This window comes from Osmerus mordax, unplaced genomic scaffold (assembly GCF_038355195.1).
Source record: "Osmerus mordax isolate fOsmMor3 unplaced genomic scaffold, fOsmMor3.pri Scaffold_257, whole genome shotgun sequence".
Lineage (NCBI taxonomy): Eukaryota > Metazoa > Chordata > Actinopteri > Osmeriformes > Osmeridae > Osmerus > Osmerus mordax.
Genome location: NW_027120569.1, coordinates 1 through 15,000, shown reverse-complemented (window position 1 = coordinate 15,000; position 15,000 = coordinate 1). Strand labels below are relative to the sequence as shown.

Sequence of the window (15,000 nt, the reverse complement as noted above, 5' to 3'; positions counted from 1 at the left end):
GGAAGAACAGCATCCTCCTGGTTAGACAGCAGTCTGGGGGCTTGTCTCTGCTCTCTGTTTCAGCCACAAGACCACAACCTCATTATTGACCACACCTCTCTGTTCTGTCTCTCTGTTTCCCCTCTCTCACACACACTCTTTCTCTGTTTATCTCTCTTTCTCCCCTCATCTCTCCATCTGTCCCTCTCTCCAACCTGTGTGTGTGTGTGATAGACCCTGTTTCAAACTATCAACCACAGCTTGGGCAGCAAGTAAACGTAGCACTTGACTTTTGGGATTATAAAAGACTAAAGATATTAGACAGCCTTGAATGAGGAAATGGAAAACCGTCTTGACAGCATAACGGTCATTCTTGTACAACATGTAAATGTCCTGAAGAGGAAGGAAGCCGTACTCTGAGCTTCTTTACTGTTTATTCTGAGAACTTAGAACCATCAACCACAGACCTCACCCTCACTGTTCAGAACAACACACTGCCAGCAAGTCCACCAACCCCACTCCTCCCTTCCTCTCTGTAAGTACCATCGACGTGTACGCGTCTTAAAAATACAATTATCTTCATTGTTTTTGCGTTATTTCATATGCATTAGTAATTAAGGTTTAAATATGTCTTAATTTTGCAATAAATAGCTGTGTTTGATGTTTTATTCTGTTACCACAAGAATTGCTTTAAATAGGAAGATAATACATACTGTATGGGCGGAGCTAGTTCAGGCATGGAACTCGGGCAGCGCGCACCATATCACCCATCGCCGTGTTCTCAGCCATAGGCTTAGCTTGATAGGCGGCGCTATAAAGTCGCACACATGCACGCACACGCATCCTCGATTACCCACCATCCCCTTCTCCCCCGTGTTGTCTGTCTGTTCTCCCCGTGGGGGATTTAAATTGTTGCTCCCTGCCTCAAGGCCGCAATATGCTTCTGCGTCTCCGTTTACGGATGGGTGGGCGCACGGATACGCACGGATACGGACGGATAGACAGCGTTTATGGTTCTCCGTAGGCTGTGGGTGCTGAAAACAATTCACCGCCAGAAGAGTAGGTGGCGCAACAGTTTTTTTCGTCGTGGAGTGTTTATTTACCTAGGTTATCGAGAAGTCGGAGCAAATTTACAAATTAGCCGTTTCATCAATAAAATACACACATTTTCAGCAACTACACTGCCCATTTCTCGTCACATTTTAATTCAGATGCTGATTTACATGTACTGTTTAGCTGAAATATGAATTGTGAAAACTTACAGCAATGGCGTCAAAGGATTCTGTTCGTCCTGTTTATCCCGGCAACCCCGCCCCCGCCCCTGACGCAACCGATTCTTAATACTGACCAATCACAGCCAAGGGGGTCTCCGTAGCTCCCATGTGTTCGTTTTTCGAAAAACTCAGAAGCATATTTCGGCCTTCATGTCATGCATGCTGCAGTGAAGGCAGGGAGCGCTTCCCCATGTACATCCATTCTGCCAATGTTAAACCATTTGTCATGTGTATGAATAAATGGTGAAATCAATCACATGAGTGTCTTGACTGAAATACTGGTTATATACATGTTCCAATCACACCTGTGTTTGCGTTTACTTTCATGAAGGTTCAGCACTTTCAATGTATTGTAATGAGCTTGTTTGGTGCAAGAGAGCCAATAGCAAAGTCTAAAATAGTGTAACTTCCGCCCATTCTGCATCTGATTGGCTGAAGTCCTAGCCCCTCCTCCAGAGTCCTGTACAAGTATTCAGTTATTAGTGTGTATTCTGTATTAGAGGAACACCAGTACAAGTATTCAGTTATTAGTGTGTTTTGTTGACCTCTGTTGTGTCTGTCAGACCGCAGGGTGGTGATGCAGCTATGGAGTTGAGAACTACAGGAAGTGTGTTTGTAGTCTTCCTCTGCTCTGTGGCAGGTATCTATGACCTCCTTCATCTTTCTTTAACTTTGACCTTTAACCTTAGTCCTTATTGGGTGTGCTCAAGCCTTCGGCGAGAGCACAACCTTTGTTCTCTCACATATTATTATTATTATTCTTTTTGCCCCCCTAAAACTCAGTCAATATTTGGCCTACATAGACAACGTAGGTGTCAAAAGGTTCGTCTTGGTAGCGATTGAGTTGCTTCTATTGGAATTTACGTTCCGTTGCATGGTTTAGGCTTAAGTTAAGTTTTTGTGGCGAAAAGTGAAGCTAACGGTGGCTAATTTGCTAGCCACAGTCACTGACGTTACTAACGTCACTGCGTCACTAACGTCACGAAAACACGCGTGACTACCTTTGGCAGAACATTCGTTTCGCATCTGTTAACCTGGGAGATAGCTAGGCTAACTATAGCTTTACTGCAAGGCAGCTGCAGAAACGCCACAAGAAAAGAGGCCAGGGTGATAACTATTTACTCATTTTACTTTGTGATATGACACACAATTGTGATGTGTAATGTACAATATAAGCTGATATTATTAAGGAAGTACATCTACTTTCGGAAACAGTAGTCTACTATTTCACTGAAGTATTAGCATCATGACGTTAGCCTGTGTTGCCCGGGCAACACATACTACAGTGGTCTATGATGTAGCGTTATCTGTTTTCAATCCTTAAAATAAACATTCCTCACATATACATTTTCGTTGTAGGATTTATTCTGACATTAGTAAACGATTTGTTGGTGAAATTACCATTACCTGTCGTTTCAAACCAGTGTAGCTCACTGCAACGCTGTAGCTTACGTGAGACACACTACAACAATCTACACTACACAGCTGTTTAGGAAGTCAAAAGGCGACAGAACATGTTCGGCACTCCCCTTACTTAAATCAAAAGTCTATCTAACTACTAACCTGAACTTCATTGCCACAGCCTAAACGTTGTCAATCTGTTCATGAAAATAATTAATTTCAGCTTAAACCGTACAACGGAACGTTAAATCCAATTCAACCAACGCAATCGCTACCAAGACGAACACAGCAGTAGTTTAGTACTGTACCGTAGTAGTACAATTTACCGGGGCAGCTTCTCCACACAGGGCTATATCGCATTTTGCGTTGTTACTGACAATGATCGCTACCAGTGAGCTTTTTATGAATGAGCGATTTTCCACTAAATAAATGTCAAGCTTATTTACGTTTTTGGGGGCATATTTTCAGTTAGCAGATGGTACTGTTTGAATCGCGATTCTATCTTCTGCCGGTAAAGTCGTAGAATAATCTTCAAAGGGGGTTCTTTATTAATGAATGAATGCAATATGAGTAGGCTAAATGCCTGAAAATATCACGAGAATGGACAACTTAAAAGGACGTTTAAATCATAGAGATTAGGTCCATTTTTACACCGGTCTGCCAAATGTATTCGTTTTGATTCAGCCTGTCAGCTGCCTCTTGCAGGGGAAATGAGAAGACATCATATTTCATTCTACACTTCACTCGTATTTTGAGTTGTAAATGAGCAGCAAAAAAAAGATGCTTTTAAATCTATGTAATCTTTATAAATAATAAGTAGGCCCGATGCAAGCACACCCTACAATTTCCCCAGAAATTGTATCCTCTCTAGTTAGAATTATGGTCCAAAAGTCTATTTTAACCATCGCCAAATAGGTTTGTCCATCATATATTGTAATCAGTTGATACTTATTGTTGAAAAACACATTATCCAACACTGAAAAATTAATTTAACATATGTTAATATATTAGTATTCATGAAAATTATGTAATTTTTAAGTGAGAAATGTTGTGTATTTTGCCAAACACACTAGGTGTTCATAATTGTTGAAGTACGGTGTATTGTGGTGGTGGACTGAGACTTGTGCTCCGTACTGTCTATGTTGTTACACCTCTCTTCTGTGGTCTCCTTTCCTCTAAACTCAGCTACGTCATCAAGGTGTGAACACCCCCATTCACACTTCTGACACTAGCAACACTAGCAGTCATGTGATTAACTGGCAGGGTTAAAACCCATCATGTCAGCATGTCTGATGAGACAGTGTTAGCCCACTGAGCTAATGCCCTTCCCTCACCTGAGGGAACTAACCTAACGCTCTGAACCACCTCTGCTAGTGCTGCATGTGAGCCAGTAGGTTTGTGCTTCCTCTAATGTGCTGGTGATGTGTGACTGTGTTGCAGTGGTGCTGGGTCAGGACTGGGGAGTGACTTACACCCTCCAGAGTGTCTGTGCCTTGAGAGGCTCATCAGTGGACCTGTCCTGCTCCTATACTTACCCCAGTGGTCACACAATCACTAAAACATTCTGGTTTACCAAGTCTGATACTGTGGACCTGAGTCTGGACCCAGAGTATGCAGGTCGTGTGCAGTACCGTGGGGATGAGGAGAGAGAAGCAACCTTGACGATCACAGACCTGAGAGAGACAGACGCTGCTGTGTACAAGTTCAGGTTTATAACAAACCTACATGGAGGGAAATATACTGGCCAACCAGGAGCCACTCTCTCTGTTACAGGTACAGTCACATGTCGCTATAAGGTCTGTGTCTAGTCTGAATTGTTTAGTTATTTTAAAACCAGAGTACGAATAAAAACAAAAAGTAATATTCATCAACCTCCTAGCTGCGTATAAAATCGTTATTGCTGCTTCTTGCTCTACTGTTTGTGTCAATTTTTTATGAAATGTTTAGTTATTTAAAACAATAATAAAGATAATAAAGAACATTCATCAACCTCCTACAGTATCTCCCAGCTGTCTACAACACCTTTATTCCTGATGTGGTCTAACTGCATCTGATCTAAGTGTGGAGCTCAGAAGCCAACAGTAGCTGGAGTGTGTCACTCACTAGTCTCTGCTGTCACTGACAGGGGTGGTGCTGAACATTGTTCTGTACTGAGACTCTGACCTTGTGACCTGAGGACAGGGCTTGTATCACTGTTAGATGACTGCTGTTGTTTCTGACCCCAGGTCTTCAGGTGGAGGTGACTCCTTCTACCTACATAGGACAGAGTGTGACCCTGACCTGTAGCTCCACCTGTCCTCTGACTGGTAACCCCTCCTACATCTGGTACAAGAACGGACAACATGTACAACAGGCTTCATCCCAACAGCTCTTTGTCTACAGTAACTATCATGACAGATACTCCTGTGCTGTAGAAGGCCATGAGGATCTCCGCTCTCCTGCAGTGTGTGAGTCTGGGTCTAACTGCTGTGTTACAACACATCACTACCATGATAACATTTCTTAATACAGTATTTATGTTTCACAGCACCTCCAGACAGTGTACCTTTTCAATTTGTTGCACTTTGCATTTTAAAATGATGTTTTGTTAAATTCAAAAGACACAATGAAATAACAGAACCAATGTTTTAGCTGCTGTGTTTCTGTGTTTCAGGTGTTTCTGGGCCAAACTGCAGGAGAGTGACTTACTCCACCAGGAGACTGTGTGTCTTGAAGGGCTCATCAGTGGACATCTCCTGCACCTATTACAGTTATTACACCGTCACCTCCAGCTTCTGGTTCAGTCCTGGAAGGAGAGATGGATGGAGGGACAGATCTGCACCTGAGGACCTAGCTGGAGACCCAGAGTACGCAGGTCGTGTGCAGTACTCTAGAACAGAGAGGAAGTCCTCCACCATGACCATCACACACCTGAGAGAGAGAGACTCAGGAGAGTATCGCTTCACATTCAAGACAGAAGATCCACGATATGACTGGGGGGATAGTTTCTCTGGGACCACTCTGACTGTCACAGGTCATTTCTATATTACAGTATAAGACTCTCAATTACACTCTGACCTTGTGACCTGAGGACAGGGCTTGTATCACTGTTAGATGACTGCTGTTGTTTCTGACCCCAGGTCTTCAGGTGGAGGTGACTCCTTCTACCTGGGGAGAGAAGACCCTGACCTGTAGCTCCACCTGTCCTCTCACTGGTAACCCCTCCTACATCTGGTACAAGAACGGACAACCTGAACAACAGGCTTCATCCCAACAGCTCTCTGTCTCCAGTAACTCTCAGGACAGCTACTCCTGTGCTGTAGAAGGCCATGAGGATCTCCGCTCTCCTGCAGTGTGTGAGTCTGGGTCTAACTGCTGTGTTACCACACATCACTACCATGATAACAACTCTTACTACAGTATTTATGTTTCACAGCACCACCAGACAGTATGATTTTCACTTGGTTGCACTTAGTTGATATTTAAGAAATAATATTGTTAAAGTGAAAGATTCTGATTAAAAAACATAGCATCCTTCTTAACACTGTCTTCTAACTTCAAACTGTTCTTCTCTTTATTGCCCCAGATAAACCAAGGAACATCAAAATCTCAGTCAGTCCCTCTGGTGAAGTAGTGGAGGGCAGTTCAGTGACTCTGACCTGCAGCAGTGATGCTAACCCACCAGTGCAGACATACACCTGGTACCAGGAGAACATCACCTCATCTAAATCATCTGGACAGAGCTACACCATCACTAACATCAGCTCTGAGGACAGTGGAGGATACTACTGTCAGGCTGGGAATACAGTAGGAGCTACAAACTCCTCTGTTGTAATGATCACTCTACTGAAAGGTAAGATACCATTTCATATTTGCACTCTCTTTGTTAAATCTACCAGTAGTTCAGGCATAAAGTCAATATGGTTTACTTGCGCCACCTTGTGAAGAATTTATAATATGACATCCTGGATGGAAAGGTTTAAGCCACCTATCACTTTTTACAATACAGATTCAATCCTATTTGTGCAGATATGTATGTTGTAGTATTCACATACATAATGACGTTAACAGCTCAACTGTATGTTTTCCCATTGATATCCAAATCCTTTTATTGTTTCAAAGCTAAAGAAAATAATAAAAACAGGGAAGCTGCTGTTGTGTTGTTCAGGGATCTCAACAGCTCAGGCTGCAGCAGCAGGAACCACAGTCTCTGTTCTCCTGGCCGTCATCCTCCTCTCTGCCTGCCTCCTCTGCAGGTGAGGAAGGGACTGTCACTAACTGAAATATGATGCCAAAGTTGTCATAACTTCATACAAAATAGTTTGTGTACGAATACAGAGCAGTATTAATTTAATTTGTAACCACATAAGTATTGTAAGTAATAAGGATTATTGATTTATTCATTGTGTAGATGTATTTACCTATAAAGGTGGTACACTTTTATTGATTGACAGATTTTGTGTGATTTTATGAATTATTTCCATAGGAAGAAGAAGACCAACTGCAGTAATTCCTGGCACCCAGTAGATAATGGACAGGTGCGTGTGTGTGTATGTGTGTGTGCTTGCTTGTGCTTGTTTGTGGTGTTCTAATTCAACGTTATATGTGTGCTTGTTATCAGAAAGACATACTACAGTTATACACCTCCACCTATAGTGAAGGTAACTCATGTCCTCATGTTGTCTATCAGGATGTCTCCAGCTGTATTAACTGCTGACTGCATGTGTGTGTGTGTGTGTGTGTGTGTGTGTGTGTGTGTGTGTGTGTGTGTGTGTGTGTGTGTACCAGAATGTGAGAGACTCCTCCAGTGATACGTACTCTTCTCTGGACATGAGGACCAGGTCTTCTGACTACGACACACTCGCTGTAAGTCATTCATCTGTTACTGTGTTTGGGTTTTGGGTTCAGGAGAGAAGGACATGGTTGGTTTGGGATTCTGCAAGGAATTAAGGATTGTTGGTCACTGTTGTGTTCTGTGTATGCCTGTGTTGATGTGTATCTGTGTGTGTGCATGTGTGTGTGCGTGTATGTGTGTGCATGTTCATCTATGTGTATGTGTTTCAGACTGTGAGAAGGACTGGAACAGAGATCTAGAACACTCTATTTGGAACAAAGAGCTACGACCCAAAACCAAAGATCTGAAAAAAAAAGTATTTTATAGTGATATGAATTGGCATAATGTTTACACAGAACAATGAAAATATTAGCAAATAGGTTCTTGCTGATAATAAACGAATATAACAATACAAATAATAGTAAAATAACATAATGAATATGACAACTAGTAATATAAACTATATTTTAATGTGTATACTATTGATTATATGTTTGTTACATGAATATAACCTTCTAATACCTTTGAAAATTGTTAGAATTTAATGGTATTATGTGTGATTTGAGCAACTTCATATTAGCACAATTGCAGGCTTGCTTTACAATCCTGGAGCTCGAAAGATACAATGTTTTCTAGGCCCAAACAACATAGAAAGTAAAATGATATGACTTAATTCTGCGTTTCATTGACTAATATTGCTAATATTGATTACTTCTTGGCTAATAATCAGTTTATTTTCATGATTGTTGAGTTTTTTCTACCTTTTAAGTGTAACGTTTTTTTTCATTATTATAAAAAAGATATATATATTATTCTTTTAAGACGTTTTAAATGATTTGAGTTTATTAAGCGCTGACTGGTGTATAGATTGTAAATTCTAAAGGGTTTTTGGCTTTTTGCATTTTAAGATATTTAATAGATCCACTTAATTTACATAGTTTGATGCTAAATGAACCTTCCTGATAGTTTGAGCATCTACAGTTGATCTACAGGGGACACATGATAGTAATAATTATTTTCCAAATAAGGTAAAACAAATATTCTAATTACATGTTGAGGTCTGTCTATGAAATATATTTTTTTACTTATACTTTTACTTTTACTTACGATTAAATTATATGAATGTTTTACAGTAATAAACTCTTACTCAGATCACACCTGAGTTTATGCAATTTACATGTAACAACTCTTGAAGTCCCGCCCACATAACTCTGGGGCGAGAAAGCATGTTGATGCTGGATATTGGAGGTCCAGCAGTTCCGTAAACATTAGTTAGTATTAATTCATGTCTTTCAGTAGTTATTAGCAGTGAGTTTTGTTGAAGTCTGTTGTGTCTGTCAGACCGCAGGGTGGTGATGCAGCTATGGAGTTGAGAACTACAGGAAGTGTGTTTGTGGTCTTCCTCTGCTCTGTGGCAGGTATCTATGACCTTGTTCATTAACCTTTAATTCTAGACCTCAAACTCTACATTGTGCCTCCAGGCTTTAGCTCAGTGGACTAAGTCTAAAGGAAGATGGTGCAGCGGACCTGAACTCCAACACAAACTGTTATTAACAGATATCACATTTAGTCAGTGTTCACACTGCTGTGTACACATTGAGACGTTGTAGACAAAGACACGACTGTATTCTGCTCTCTGTGGTGCTGCACAGTCTGGTTGTTGTCACTTATCTGATGTTTATTCCTATCTTAATACTCCCTGAGTGACACTTTTGAAGTTCCTTTTCTGCTAAACTGCAACAGTGTTTTGGTACTTTCAATGATTACACGTTTCACATATGATGAGGAGAGTGCTCATGTGGATAACACACACGTGTGCACACGCACACACACACACACATGCACACACACACACGCACACACACTGGTGTGATCATTCAGAAAGCCCATGCGCGTAAACGGTCAAATATCAAAGTTGCTGCAGAACAAATTGGCTTATCAAGGACATGTCCTCTGTGCATAATCCTCTTCCCTCTGATTTACTCTAAGATAAATCAGTGTGTGTGTGTGTGAGAGAGAGAGAGAGAGAGGGAGAGAGAGAGAGAGAGAGAGAGAGGACAGCAAGCTGGCATGAGAATGGATAGAGTGCAAATGTTTAATGTGTTTGCTGCATGTGTGAGTGTGGGTGTGTGTGGGTGTGTGAGGGCTGTGTGTGAATGTGTGAGTGTGTGTGTGTGAGTTGAGTGTAGTCCAGTCCTCAGTGCTATCTGTAGGGCCAGCACTGAGCTGTCACCAAGCCCACACACTGCGGATGGATCACTGCCTCTCACACACATCCACAACCATTAATCAACTAGATAACACACACACACGCGCATGCACACACACACACACACACACACACACACACACACACACACACACACACTGGTAAACACCCAAACAGAGAGACAGACATACCGGTACTGTACATCCATACAAACAATATGTAGACACAACCATACAACCACACACACACAGATAAGCACGTGCAGACATACACTTGGGCTACACAAAAAGAAGATCACAGCAGGGTGAATCGATAGGTTTTAATGAAACAGAGTCACCTGACAGAGTCACCTGACAGAGTCACATGACAGAGTCACAGGTCCCCATGTGACCAGAAACCCTGAGATGCTGAGACAAGACTTACTCTCCATTTACTAATGACACTTGTCACGTCAATAAACCTTGTGTGTTTGAAATGGACGTGACATTCAGAAATGAGACAGTTAACCAAAAGAGGATCTACCCAGGATATTAGAATCAGTCACTGTTCTGATTGTTCTGATGGGAAAATATTTCCTCCATAACCGTCATGGTCTCTCTCCCTCTCCTTCTCCCTCTCCCCCTCCCCCTCTCCCTCTCTCCCTCTCTCCCTCTCTCCCTCTCTCTCTCTCTCTCTCTCTCTCTCTCAGGCTTCTATGTTGTACACAGAGTAGTCTGAGGCCAAGGTAACATGCAGTTGCCACAGGAACTGATTGACAGGTCTCTTGGCCCCGCCCCCCAGAGCCTTGGCCTCGCGCACCATAAGGTGCACGTCCTCGTCGTCAAGGAGACGCACCAGGTCACCCTCGTGGTCGCGGTAGTTCAGGGCGATGTCGTCCACCTTGAAGACATCTCTGGAGGGGAGATGGAGGGGTGGAGATGGAGGTGTGGAGAGAGAGGGGTGGAGGGATAGAGGAATGAAGAGGGAGGGGTGGATATGGAGGTGTGGAGATGGAGGGGTGGAGGGATGGAGGAATGAAGAGGGAGGGGTGGAAGGATGGAGGAATGAAGAGGGAGGGGTGGAGGAATGAAGAGGGAGGGGTGGAGGAATGAAGAGGGAGGGGTGGAATGGGTAAAAGAAAGGGGAGAGATGGGTGGGTGAGAAAACAAGAACAAAAGTAATAAGTAGAGATGAATTAACTTCAATAAACTCTCTCCTCTCTCCCCCCCCACTCTCTCTCTCCCTTCTCACTCTCTCCCCCCCCACCCTTTCTCTCCCTCCTCACTCTCTCCCCCCCACCCTTTCTTTCCCTCCTCACTCTCCCCCCCCCACCCTTTCTCTCCCTCCTCACTCTCTCCCCCCCCACCCTTTCTCTCCCTTCTCATTCACCTCACTTCCTTGTTCTGCTTCTCTACCCATCCCCCCTCCCACCACTTACACATACAGAACCAGTCCTAATACTCATCTCCCAGCTGGCCATTCCTTTTCTCTCTCCCTTCATTGTTTGACTCCCTCTCCATCCCTCCATCCCTCCATTGTTTCCCTCCCTCTCCATCCCTCCATCCATCCCTCCCTCCCTCTCCATCCCTCCCTCCCTCCATCCCTCCATCCCTCCATTGTTTCCCTCCCTCTCCATCCCTCCATCCATCCATCCCTCCCTCTCCATCCCTCCCTCCCTCCCTCCGGGGCTGTACCATAAGCCATATTACCAGCTTGGTCTTCCATGGCCTCAGAGTCCAGGCAGAGGAAAACAATAATGAACCAATGAGATCAGATTATGAAGGTGAAATGGAGGGAGAGAGGGAGGGAGAGAGGGAGGGATGGAGGGAGAGAAAACAATCATGAGATTCACCTAATAATGAGAAAATTATAACGAGACGGGCTAGATAATAAGAGAGGGAGGGAGAGGGAGAGAGAGAGAGAGAGAGAGAGAGAGAGAGGGAGAGAGAGAGAGAGGGAGAGAGAGAGAGAGAGAGAGAGAGAGAGAGGGAGGGAGAAAGGGAGAGATAAAGGGAGGGAGAGAGAGAGAGAGAGAGAGAGAGAGAGAGGGAGAGGGAGGGAGGGATGAGAAGTAAATGAGCGCCTGGTTTATTGGGAGTGTGGCGTAGGGTTAAAGAGGTCCCCCAGCTTATTTTGTTGCTGCCACGTGATTGGCTGGGCGCTACCAGCAGTGCATTGTGGGTAAAATGCCCCTGGCCCTCGGGGTGGGGAGGTATTAGAGGATCTCATATGTACTGTTTGGTTTGTTTCTCAGCCTGTGGACCAACCAACAGTCTACAGGCTCATACACCTGTACCTATTTTAGTACTGTTCTAATTTATTATACAGTTTTACAGTGTTCTAGAACACGTGTTATCCACGGTGTTCTAGAATAAGAGTTATATGTTCCATGGTGTTCTAGAACGAGTGTACTGCCATGTGGATTTGTGTAATATGGTATTCTAGAATCAGGAGTAGGTTATTGTAGAAAGTGCGATGCGTTAGAGGGTTCCGTACCTCATCCTGGCCAGCAGCTCCTTGTATGACGGCTGGATGGAAATATCCTCTTCAACACAAACATCTCTAGTGGATAAAACACAGGTGATACTGACATTCATGCATGTAAGGTCTGAACAGGGTATCACACACACACACACACACACACACCTGGTGTCGACGCCCTGGGGTGTCATCAGGTAGCAGCGCAGGCAGCTGTAGGACCCCGCCCCTGAGGCCCCGCCCTCCCCATCTGAGCCGTCATCTGGGAGGGGCTTGATGATCTTCACAAAGGATTCTGGGAAAATCCCCGTCTGATTCTTCACCGTACCCTGAGAGAGAGAGAGAGAGAGAGAGAGAGAGAGAGAGTGAGGGAGAGAGAGAGAGAGAAATGGGGCATAGAAAGAGAGACAAGGGGGAGAGAGAAAGATACAGAGAGAAGGATAACAATTTGTATAAAAAAGAGAAAAGCAGAGAGTAAGTGAGAGACAGGGATGGACAGAGGGAGGGTGAAAGGGGGAGAGAGGGAGAGAGATTGTGTCTAAAAAGGCATTTTATGAGCTCATCATCATGATTCTAGTCCTGGACTGATTTAATCTGCCTCCACAGACCCTCAGTAAAGCGTTGCACTAGACAGCTTCACTACAGAGGTGTGTGTGAACACACACACACACACACACTTTAATACACTATAGCTTCTTATTGAGTCAAAAGAAAATGGAGAATCGTGTGAGAGACAATCACTTAGGCTCCCAGAAGAACAAGGGGGATTTGAACCAGCAATGCTACTGTTGACCCCTGACCTCTGATCCCAGGCTGACCTTCAGAACTCTGAGTAAAGCCATTACTGCCCCCTACTGGTCCTCTTGAAGTGTTTGAGCAGCCTCCATCCTTGCTCCCTGCTACATCCTTTCCTAACTCCCTCTCTTGCTCCTCCCTTCCCTTCCTCCCTCCTCTTCCTCCATCCCTCCATCCCTCTAACTCACGCTCCTCCCTCCCTCACTCCCTTCCTCTCTCCTCGCTCCAGCTCACCTCCAGCCAGTCTGCGTTGACTCTCCGCAGGAGGAAGATCACCTCTCCAGCCTTCAGGTTTATCTCCAGTCTCCCACTGCCCCTGAAGTCGAACACCGCCTAGGACACGCACGCGCGCGCAGCACAGGCACAGAGTAACACACACACACGCACAGTTGTAAAAGGAGAGTGGGGAACCGGAGCGTGGAAACCAAACGGAAAGAGAAGAGAAGACGAGAAGAGACAGAGAGAACACATAGGTAAGACTGGATTCATCTGGTACTTTACTTTGACTGGCTGAACGGGAGAGAGAGAGGGATGAAAGAGAGAGAAAACGGGAGAAACCGGGTGAAAGAAAGAGAGTGAGAGAGAGATAGAGAGAGAGAGAGAGAAAGAGAGGGTGATAGAGAATGAGAGGGAGACAGAGAGGAAGTTATAAAAGAGGGTAGATTTGTCTGAATAGACAGTTTATGAGCTTAACAGTGTAGCGCTCAAAGAGATATGGAGAGGAAGAGAGGGTGAGAGAGAGGAGAGAGAAGGCAAGAAAGAGAAAAAAGGAGAGAGAGAATAAGCCAGGAGTTATGGAGAGAGACAGTGGGAGAGTTGATGAAAAGATCAAAGTTTCCACACAAGTACAGAAAACTGAAAGGAAAATAGAGAGAGGTAGAAAAGGCAAGTAAAGCAGAGAGAGGAAGAGAGAGAGAGAGAGACATAGAGAGAAAGGTAGAGAGAGACGGAGAGAGGGAGAGAGGGACATAGAGAGAGAGAGGATACTGGGATGAAAGGATGAGGAAAGAAGAGTGAAGTTGGTATACAGGGATACAGTGTGTGTGTGTGTGTGTGTGTGTGTGTGTGTGTGTGTTTGTGTGTGTGTGTGTGTGTAGCTCTCTGTTGTGCTGCACAGCGCGTGGGATCGGACAGCGATTAAAGACAGAGGCGGGTGCCAGTGTGTGTGAGTGTGTGTGTGTGTGTGACTACTGTGTTTGTATTAGTGTGTGTGTATTACTGTGAGTGTGTTACTGCTGTGTGAGTGTGTGATTGCTGTGTGGACTGCTTTGTGCAAGTGTGTGTGTTGCTATGTGTGTGTGTGTGTATTACTGTGTGTGCATTACTGTGAGTGAGTGTGTGTGTGTGAGAGAAAGCGTGTGGGAGAAGGATGTAGGGCGTGCAAAACTACTGCCAACAAAGAAAAAACCCAACAAGCTAAAGAAGAGAAAATAGACGAACTAGAATAGAAAATTATAGAATAGAAACTGAAAAACTAGAAGGGAGATGTGAATGTTTTTCATGTAAAATACTGTTATCACCTGAATCTAGTACACACTTAGTACACACAGGCTTAGTGCACAGTACACATGCTTAGTGCACAGTACACAGTCTTATACATAGTACACAGGGTTAGTACACAGGATTGGCTGATGTTGACTCTGATCATACACCACCAATAGTGCACAACCAGACCCTCTAGACAGGAGATAAACTGGTCCATTAGCAGTAGGACACACACACACACAGCCCCAACCACACACACACACACACACCGCAGAGGCACACGTGATCTAGCACACGCAGAAATCCACGCACGCACACACACTCTCCCTTTCTCCTTCACACACATTTGCTCGCACGCACACGCACGCAGCCCTCAGGGTGTGTGTTAGGAAGCTTTGGGAGAGTGCTGCTAAACCAAGCAGATCACAGTAGGGGGGAGGGGGGAGGAGCACTGTGAAGGACATGAAGGAGAGAGAGGGGGGGAGAGAGAGAGAGGGAGAGAGAGAGAGAGAGAGAGAGAGAGAGAGAGAGAGAGAGAGAGAGAGAGAGAGAGAGAAGGAGAGCAGGAGAGAGAGAGGGAGAGAAAA

At 44.3% G+C, this 15,000-nt stretch overlaps 2 protein-coding genes across 2 annotated transcripts; one reads left to right on the top strand and one right to left on the bottom strand.

The window, feature by feature from the left end:
• Positions 1–1,838: 1,838 nt before the first annotated feature.
• LOC136939592 (B-cell receptor CD22-like) lies at positions 1,839–7,864 on the top strand. Its single transcript, XM_067232187.1, has 10 exons — positions 1,839–1,893; positions 4,095–4,427; positions 4,880–5,101; positions 5,308–5,667; positions 5,774–5,989; positions 6,220–6,486; positions 6,802–6,889; positions 7,120–7,171; positions 7,422–7,499; positions 7,698–7,864. Exons 1-10 carry the CDS (start codon positions 1,839–1,841, stop codon positions 7,725–7,727), a joined length of 1,701 nt encoding a protein of 566 aa, XP_067088288.1. The 3' UTR covers positions 7,728–7,864.
• Positions 7,865–10,325: 2,461 nt separating this feature from the next.
• On the bottom strand, positions 10,326–13,801 carry ncf4 (neutrophil cytosolic factor 4). Its single transcript, XM_067232188.1, has 4 exons — positions 13,163–13,801; positions 12,302–12,462; positions 12,152–12,217; positions 10,326–10,568 (listed from the first exon to the last, which is right to left on the bottom strand). Exons 2-4 carry the CDS (start codon positions 12,325–12,327, stop codon positions 10,361–10,363), a joined length of 300 nt encoding a protein of 99 aa, XP_067088289.1. The 5' UTR covers positions 12,328–12,462; positions 13,163–13,801; the 3' UTR covers positions 10,326–10,360.
• Positions 13,802–15,000: the final 1,199 nt, after the last annotated feature.